At 51.0% G+C, this 8,534-nt stretch overlaps 1 protein-coding gene across 1 annotated transcript; it reads left to right on the top strand.

Moving 5' to 3' along the window:
• The first annotated feature begins 2,373 nt into the window (after positions 1 to 2,373).
• Positions 2,374 to 7,400, top strand: SNX32 (sorting nexin 32). The gene is given in 9 exon segments (XM_010837842.1): positions 2,374 to 3,989; positions 3,992 to 4,027; positions 4,411 to 4,758; positions 4,853 to 4,952; positions 5,118 to 5,194; positions 5,412 to 5,450; positions 6,214 to 6,306; positions 6,432 to 6,500; positions 6,535 to 7,400. Coding segments are annotated over 9 exon segments (1,248 nt in total). The 5' UTR covers positions 2,374 to 3,926; the 3' UTR covers positions 6,958 to 7,400.
• Positions 7,401 to 8,534: the final 1,134 nt, after the last annotated feature.

Raw genomic sequence — 8,534 nt, 5'->3', positions numbered from 1 at the left:
GATTTCAGCTTGTGTTTCTTCCAGTCTAGCATTTCTCATGATGTACTCTGCATATAAGTTAAATAAGCAGGGTGACAATATACAGCCTTGACATACTCCTTTCCTGTTGGAACCAGTCTGTTGTTCCATGTCCAGTTCTAACTGTTGCTTCTTGACCTGCATACAGATTTCTCAGGAGGCAGGTCAGGTGGTCTGGTATTCCCATCTCTTTGAGAATTTTCCACAGTTTGTTTTGATCCACACAAAGACTTTGGCAGTCAATAAAGTAGAAATAGATGTTTTTCTGGAACTCTCTTGCTTTTTTGATGATCCAACAGATGTTGGCAATTTGATCTCTGGTTCCTCTGGCTTTTCTAAATCCAGCTTGAACATCTGGAAGTTCTTGGTTCATGTACTGTTGAAGCCTTGCTTGGAGAATTTTGAATATTACTTTGCTAGCATGTGAGATGAGTGCAATTGTGTGGTAGTTTGAGCATTCTTTGGCATTTCCTTTCTTAGGGATTGGAATGAAAACTGACCTTTTCCAGTCCTGTGGCTACTGCTGAGTTTTCCAAATTTGCTGGCATATTGAGTGCAGCACTTCATAGCATGATCTTTTAGAATTTGAAGTAGCTCAACTGGAATTCCATCACCTCCACTAGCTTTGTTCATAGTAATGCTTCCTATGGCCCACTTGACTTCACATTCCAGGATGTCTGGCTCTAGGTGAGTGATCACACCATCATGGTAATCTGGGTCGTGAAGATCTTTTTTGTACAGTTCTTCTGTGTATTCTTGCCACCTCTTCTTAATATCTTCTGCTTCTGTTAGGTGCATATTGTTTCTGTCCTTTATTGTGCCCATGTTTGCATGAAATGTTCCCTTGGTATCTCTAATTTTCTTGAAGAGATCTCTAGTCTTTCCCATTCTATTGGTTTCCTCTATTTCTTTGCATTGATCACTGAGGAAGGCTTTCTTATATCTCCTATTCTTTAGAACTCTGCCTCAAATGGGTATATCTTTCCTTTTCTCCTTTGCCTTTAGCGTCTCTTCTTTTCACTGCTATTTGTAAGGCCTCCTCAGACAACCATTTTGCCTTTTTGCATTTCTTTTTCTTGGAGATGGTCTTGATCACTGCCTCCTGTACAATGTCACGACCCTCCGTTCATAGTCCATCAGGCACTCTGTCTATCAGTTCTAATCCCTTGACTCTATTTCTCACTTCCACTGTATAGTTGTAAGGGATTTGATTTAGGTCATACCTGAATGGTCTAGTGGTTTTCCCTACTTTCTTCAATTTAAGTCTGAATTTGGCAATAAGGAGTTCATGATCTGAGCCACAGTCAGCTCCTTGTCTTGTTTTTGATGACTGTATAGAGCTTCTCCATCTTTGGCTGCAAAAAATATAATCAATCTGATTTCGCTGTTGACCATCTGGTGATGTCCATGTGTGGAGTCTTCTCTTGTGTTGTTGGAAGAGGGTGTTTGCTATGACCATTGCGTTCTCTTGGCACAGCTCTATTAGCCTTTGCCCTGCTTCATTCTGTACTCTAAGGCCAAATTTGCCTGTTACTACAGGTATTTCTTGACTTCCTACTTTTGCATTCCAGTCCCCTATAATGAAAAGGACATCTTTTTTGGGTGTTAGTTCTAGAAGGTCTTGTAGGTCTTCATAAAACCATTCAACTTCAGCCTCTTCAGCATTACTGGTCGGGGCATAGTCTTGGATTACTGTGATATTGAATGGTGTGCCTTGGAAATGAACAGAGATCATTCTGTCGTTTTTGAGATTGTATCCAAGTACTGCATTTTGAACTCTTTTGTTGACTATGATGGCTATTCCATTTCTTCTAAGGGATTCTTGCCCCACAATAGTAGATAATGGTCATCGGAGTTAAATTCACCCATTCCAGTCCATTTTAGTTCGCTGATTCCTAGAATGTCTATGTTCACTCTTGCCATGTCCTGTTTGACCACTTCCAATTTGCCTTGATTCATGGACCTAACATTCCAGGTTCCTATGCAATGTTGCTCTTTACAGCTTCAGACCTTGCTTCTATCACCAGTCACACCCACAACTGGGTGTTGTTTTTGCTTTGGCTCCATCCCTTCATTCTTTCTGGAGGTATTTCTCCACTAATCTCCAGTAGCATATTGGGCACCTACTGACCTGGGGAATTCATCATTCAGTGCCTATCTTTTTGCCTTTTCATACTGTTCATGGGGTTCTCAAGGCAAGAATACTGAAGTGGTTTGCCATTGCCTTCTCCAGCGGACCACATTTTGTCAGAACTCTCCACCATGATCCGTCCGTCTTGGGTGGCCCCACACGGCATGGCTCATAGTTTCATTGAGTTAGACAAGGCTGTGGTCCATGTGATCAGATTGGTTAGTTTTCTGTGATTGTGATTTTCATTCTGTCTTCCCTCTGATGGATAAGTGCAAATACAATGTTTTTAAACAAACAGTGCTAAAACCACTAGCTATTATATGGCAGAAATGAATCACAACCCACACTTTACGCTATACACAAAATGAATTAAATTGATCATAGACCTACATATAAATGTATGAAAATGGATCATAGACCTAAAACTGTTTCTGGAAGAAAAAAAATAGAATATCTTTATGACTTCGGGGTGGGAGTGTTTCTTCAAGAGTACAAAAACATCCTTAACCACAAAAGAAAAGATTGGTGTGTTGAGCTTATAGAATTATAAGCCATTAAGAGAGTGAAAAGACATCCCACAGAGCTGTGGATATTGACAACACATATAACTGACAAAGGCACCTGGAACTTCCGTACGGTGCTGGGGGGAGTGTAAATTAGAACAGTCAGCTTGGGAAAGTGTTTGGCAGTATCTGTGAAAGCGTTTTCAGCACATGCCTACCCTCTGACCAAGCAGTTCTCATACCCAACGGAAATGAGTACTTAGGTCCCTCAAAAGATATATGCAAGAATGTTCATGGTAGCTTTATTTATAATAACCCCAAACTGGAAATAATCCAAATGAGCACCAACAGTAGTAGACTAGATAAACTGTGATGTGGTCATACAGTGGGACACCACACAGCAATGAAAAAGAACCACCATGCTCAGCGACAAAGGTGGGTGTCGTTAAAGAACATGGTCACAAAAGAGTGTGTACCGTGTAACTACATTGATATATGAGGCTCAGGACCAGATAAAATTAATCTATGAGTGGCCCCTCGGTGTCCTAAATATATGCCAAAGCCCGTGAGAGGAGACAGGGAGGCCTCTGAGGGTGAGAAGTGAGCTGTGCTTGGAGCGAGAGTGACTTCTGACCTTCTCCCTAGTACCTCCTGACCCAGTGGTGTGGACAGAGCAGGTGCGCAGTAAAGGCTTACTGAGATAGCTCAGTGCAAGAATGAACTAGCAGCTTGGTGCCTCAGGGGTCTTTTCACTTGGAGAGATACAAGTGCTTGACCTATGAGTCTGTGCCTCTTGACACTGAACGTAGCGAGTGGAATGGTCTCGGGACCCCCTCAGAAAGGGGTGGGACCGTCTTTACACCTGGTGAGAGGTGCCTGAGGTAACCAGCTGGGACGGGGTGGGCAGGCAGCTGAGGAAGCACATGGGATGTGGAATTGAAAAACTGTTCCAATCTGGCCCTGCCATGTGGCAGCTGTTTGGTTCAGGCCACGTTATTTTAGCTCTCTGGGGGTCGCAGCCCCTGGGCCTATAAAATGGGGCAAATTCACCCTACTTCAGAGGATGGCCCGGTGGGAAAGTATCATTGTGAAGCCCTGAGCAGTGACTTACCAGGATCTTTGGTGTGTGTGTCTGGGTGCAGCCAGTGGCCCCAGGGCATGGTGGAAATAATACTTTGAGGTGGCTCTGCAGGAGGCCTGGAAGCCTGGGGCCAGGATGGGGGTGGCGGTGCTCAGTCAAGTCAGGGCCCTCCCCTCCCCCACAGGCCTCCTCCATGTCAGTGGGCCTGCAGGGAGACAGCTCCTTGCAGGTGGAGATCTCAGATGCCATCAGCGAGTGGAGCGGGACAAGGTGAAGTTCACTGTTCAGACCAAGGTGACGTTGCACCGGGAGCAGGGGTGTGGTTCTGGTGGCTGCCAAAGGAGGCTTCAGGAGCCCGAGCAGCCTGGCTCACCTGGTGGGCAGATGCCAACAGAGCCTTAGGGCCCAGCTCCTCAACCTGGCTTTCGCCTCCCTGGCCCTCTGAGAAAGAGAGCATCTCATCTAGTCTCTGCCTGCCTTTTCCTAAGGCCCCAAGTGCTACCATCCCATGTCCACCCTCCTGAGGTTGAACAGGAACACGAGAGCCCCGACTTGGGCCTCACTTGGCATGTGGGACGGAGGTGGCCCAAAAGTGGGCATGCAGGAAGCTTGGTGGGTGTCAGGCTTGTGGGGGGCAGGGAAGGAGAGACCCCTCAGACAGGCTTCTCAGCTTTCAGAGCTGCCTGCCTCACTTCTCCCAGACCAAGTTCTCCGTCATGCAACAGCGTGAGGAGTTCATCTGGCTGCACAATGCCTACAAAGGAGGGGTACGCCAGTCTTCCTGTGAGGGGGAGCCGGCCTGGGAGAACAGGGGGTATGCCGGTCTCACTGTGAGGGGGAGCCGGCCTGGGCCCTCGGGGGAGGCAGGGCCAGGCTTCGGGGTGCGGGTGATGGCCATCCTGATAACGAGAGGTCTCCCAGCTCTGTCCTCCTTTCAGCAGATCCCCTCAGCCCCTCCACGGCCAGATTCTGAGGCTGCATGCGGATTGAGGCTCTGGGTGGCCGTGGGAGGGAAGCCACTGGAGGTTCTGGCCTAGGGGGAGATCGTGCCACCCTTGGGAGCCCTTAGCTGCTCTGCTTCTGGTGGCTCAGTAAGTGGGTCCTGTCTGGCTCCTATAGGAGGTAGATGACTTCTTTGAGCATAAGAGGACCTTCTTGCTGGAATACCATGCCTGCATCTGGGACACCTATCTGTGGGTAGACCAAGTCATGCACTCATGAGTGTACGCAGAACTCCAGGGGCCCTGGATCCCCTACCTGCTCTCCCCAGTGGCATACTCCCCAGGGGAGAGGAAATTTCCTGTTTCTGCCTGTGGCCACAGACACCAGGATGGGGCTTGACAGGTGGACCAAGGGGCTCTGATGGAGGGCTCTATCCCAGCAAGCCTGGCAGATGATTACATGCCTATCTCAGCTGCACTGAGCAGTCTGGGATCTCAGGAAGTCAACCAGCTAAAGAGTGAGGATTCCCTCTGGCCCCTCTCCCCTCTAAGCCTGTAATACTGTGTCTGTCCATGAGGGGTCACTGTGTGGAAGTCTACTATCAGCTTTAGGGGGAGGTGCTTCTGTTTGGTTTTGGTAGAGAAAGAGCCGATTTCCCCAAGGGGGACCTAAGGGCAGGAAGACTTTAAGCACCTGCTAAGACCCCTGCCTTAACTCCTCCCCACTGCCTCCTAGGAGCTTCTTCAAATTGGCAGAGCTCTTTGAACAGTTAAAGGTGAGTACTGCCTTCTGTGTTGAAAGGTGATCATGATCCTTTCCAGGGAAGAGAATGTCCTGGGAGGGGTAAAGCTCCAGGATCGTTTTGGAATCTTTCAGTGATAACTTGGGCCCGATGAAGCCCTGGGCTCATTCTCCACACTAGTTTAGAAGAGTGGAGTGAAGTCAGGGATCCAGCCTCAAGTGTGAGTGCATGTGGTGATGGAGGAGGAGGTGGGAAGTGGGTTTGGCAAGGCCCTTACCAGGATGTGCCACATGCCTTTGGCACTGTGCTGTGCTGCCAACATTCTGCCCCAGACACACTTCCTGAACTCTTCGCCAAGAAAGTCACTGGAGTGTGCCAATCTTTCTAAAATGTCTGTTGCTCTTCATCTCTTCCCTGCTCAGGGCCCCTCAGTGACCCTGTCGCTTCCAGGAACTGCCTAAGACACAAAGCCCAGAGTTCTAGCTTGCATTTTAAGCCTGGTATGCTCTGGCCACTGCCACCCAACTGCCCTACTGAACTTAAAGTTCCCGAAAATCATACCTGGCTTGCACACCTGCAAAGCCTTTGCCTGTTGTCTAACCCCTACTCAACCCCCAAGATGCAGATCCGAGGCCACCTGCTTTGTGAAGCCTTCAATGGCCTGCTCCCCTGAATGTGAGTACTTGACATAGAGTGGTTATCAGGTGACTGTTGGGTATTTAGAGGGACAGCAGCACCCCTTTCCTTAGCAGCCCCTCTGCCAGCTCTGTCCCCAGCCTCCACCTTCTTGCTTCAGGAGCTGGAGGGCCAAGTGGCCTCTAACGAGGACCTGAAGCTGTCAGACATGCTGAGATACTACATGCGAGATTCCCAGGCAGCCAAGGTGAGAGTGGCCCCAGAGCAAACCTCAGGGCTGGAGGCCAGGAGGCTGAGCCACCAGGGAGAGCAGGCAGGCGAGGGCCGTGGGCCAGGGATTCTGTGCCCTTGCTGGCCCCAGGACTACTGTCCTGGCAGCTGCTGGCACTGGCAGACTACAAGAATGCCAACAAGGTGCTGGACAACGCCCGCGTGAACACCAACAAGGTGCTGGACGAGGCCCGCACCAGCAGCACACCAGGACGTGTGGGCTACAGAGAGCCACCAACAGCTGTGCTGCTAGTGCTTCGAATGCCTCTCTGACTCAGCCAGGCAGAGTAAGCCCCGTGGCCCACAAGCCCCTGCCTCTGCACTGGCCACCCTGCCAGAGTCCCCATTCCTCTCTTCTCCAGAGCTCATGGACTTCAGATCCCATGTATCTTCCTTCCGCGAGAACCTCACTGAGCTGGCCGAGCTGGAGCTCAAACATGCCAAAGGTGAGCCATCCAGCCTCACCGAGCCCTCTTGCTGCCTTCCTGGTCTCCTACCCGGGCCTCTAGTTTCTCGGCGCTTGGGAGCAGGGGTGGACGTGGTGGGGTGGAGGGAGGTGGCTGGCATGAACACCCCAGCTATGCAGGGCCAGGGCTCCCCGTTTGGACCAGCACCCTTCCCTTCTCATTGGTAGCAAGGCCTCAGTGAACGGTAGGACAGGGCTGGGGACAGAGGAGTCATTCAAGGTGGGGGAACAGCAGGGAGGAGTCATCAAGACCCTTTCCTCCACAGGCCAGCACCCTGCTTCTGCAGAGCACCCCAGTTATCCTCAAGGGGGAGCCTTAGAGCTTCCAAAAGCCCCCAGATCTCCTACTCCAGACAGGTGCCTTCCAGCCCTAGGAGCCACTTGCCATGCCCCTTCTCAGGGCAACCCCCACCCCTGCCCCAAGGTGCCAGGCCCTGCCAGAGGGAGAGCGAGCAGCACGGACACCACTCTTGGCCAGAGGTAAGCAGAGCCCCAACCTGGGGAAGCCCAGGGAACATGACCTCCCCTCCGCAGAGGCAGAGGACAGCCTCCACCCACGCTGGTCCGAGTTCGTTTGTCTCCAGCCTGTTCACAAATAAAAAACCTGGTTTTACAAGGAGGCTTGCTTGTCCTGATATTCCAGTTGCAGGGCCCACCAGGTACATCCTCTACCAGGGGGACCATGGTAGAGGCCAGGTCCTGGGGGACACCCCTGCAATGTGTTCAGTCGCTCTGCAGAGTGCCAGGAGGCACCCTGTATAAAGGGACAAGATCCAGAACTTGGAACCCAGGAGCAGTCAAGATGTGCCACCACCCCCTTATAAACCCTGGCACAGACCACACATAAAACTAATTATAAATCCTCTGCACCCATTTCCCAATTAGAGAATGAAATACGCCTTCCTGCCTCCCTCTCAGAAATACTGGCAAGTTCCAAAGAACAATCTTTAATTCCAGGCAGCTTTTTAGCTGATGGGGAAGCTGGGTGGGGGGAGAAGTATAAATCCTGCATTACCACCACCCCTAGGACAAGACTTCCACCTTTACCTGTGGGGCAGGTGAAAACCCAAAGTACAGTCTGGAAAGAGCCCACAGCAAAGTTGGCAAGAGGCTTGAGGCTCCAGCCAACACCCTCCTGGTTAAACACCAGGAAGGTGGTACCCAAGACACCTGGGTCTGAAGTCCTGGGCTCCACCTGGCCGGCCCCACCCTAGACCCCAGACACAGCTGCTTAAGGCCAAAGGCTCAACCTGGCTTCTGACTCACAGCAGCCAGCAGACCCAGCCCTCATAAATGAGTCAGCCACCCAGGGGAGAAGCAGAGCAAAGACCAACTCCTGAAGGTGGAGAACAAGCTCGAGGCAGCCAGTGACTTGCAGCCTCACGGCCCGCATCTGGGAAGGCTGCATGGGGAATAAGAGGACGGGCCTCACCGTCCTGTTGCCCACCTGGATCAAGGCAACAGAAGCAGCCAGTTCAGGCATGAAGCCCCTCTGTTCAAGGGACCCCTGCAGGCAGTAGCAGACACACCCTGGCTGAGCTACCTCCTAGCCAGCCAGCCTGGTGCCAGCTATAAAGTGAAGAATGGAAACTGTCAGAAAAGGAGGCTCAGCCAGGCACAGGGGTCAAATGAAGGTGTGTGGGGGCTGGAGAGGTGGGTACAGAGGAGATGCTCGTTCTCCCACCCTGCCTCCTGCACAAGGTCCCCAAGGGCCCCAACCTTGAAACAAACATCCCATTAGTGAG

This window comes from Bison bison, unplaced genomic scaffold, assembly GCF_000754665.1.
Source record: "Bison bison bison isolate TAMUID 2011002044 unplaced genomic scaffold, Bison_UMD1.0 scf7180017864080, whole genome shotgun sequence".
NCBI classification, from domain to species: Eukaryota; Metazoa; Chordata; class Mammalia; order Artiodactyla; family Bovidae; genus Bison; species Bison bison.
Note: the sequence above shows the minus strand (reverse complement) of the source record. Positions and strands in the feature narration are given on the sequence as shown.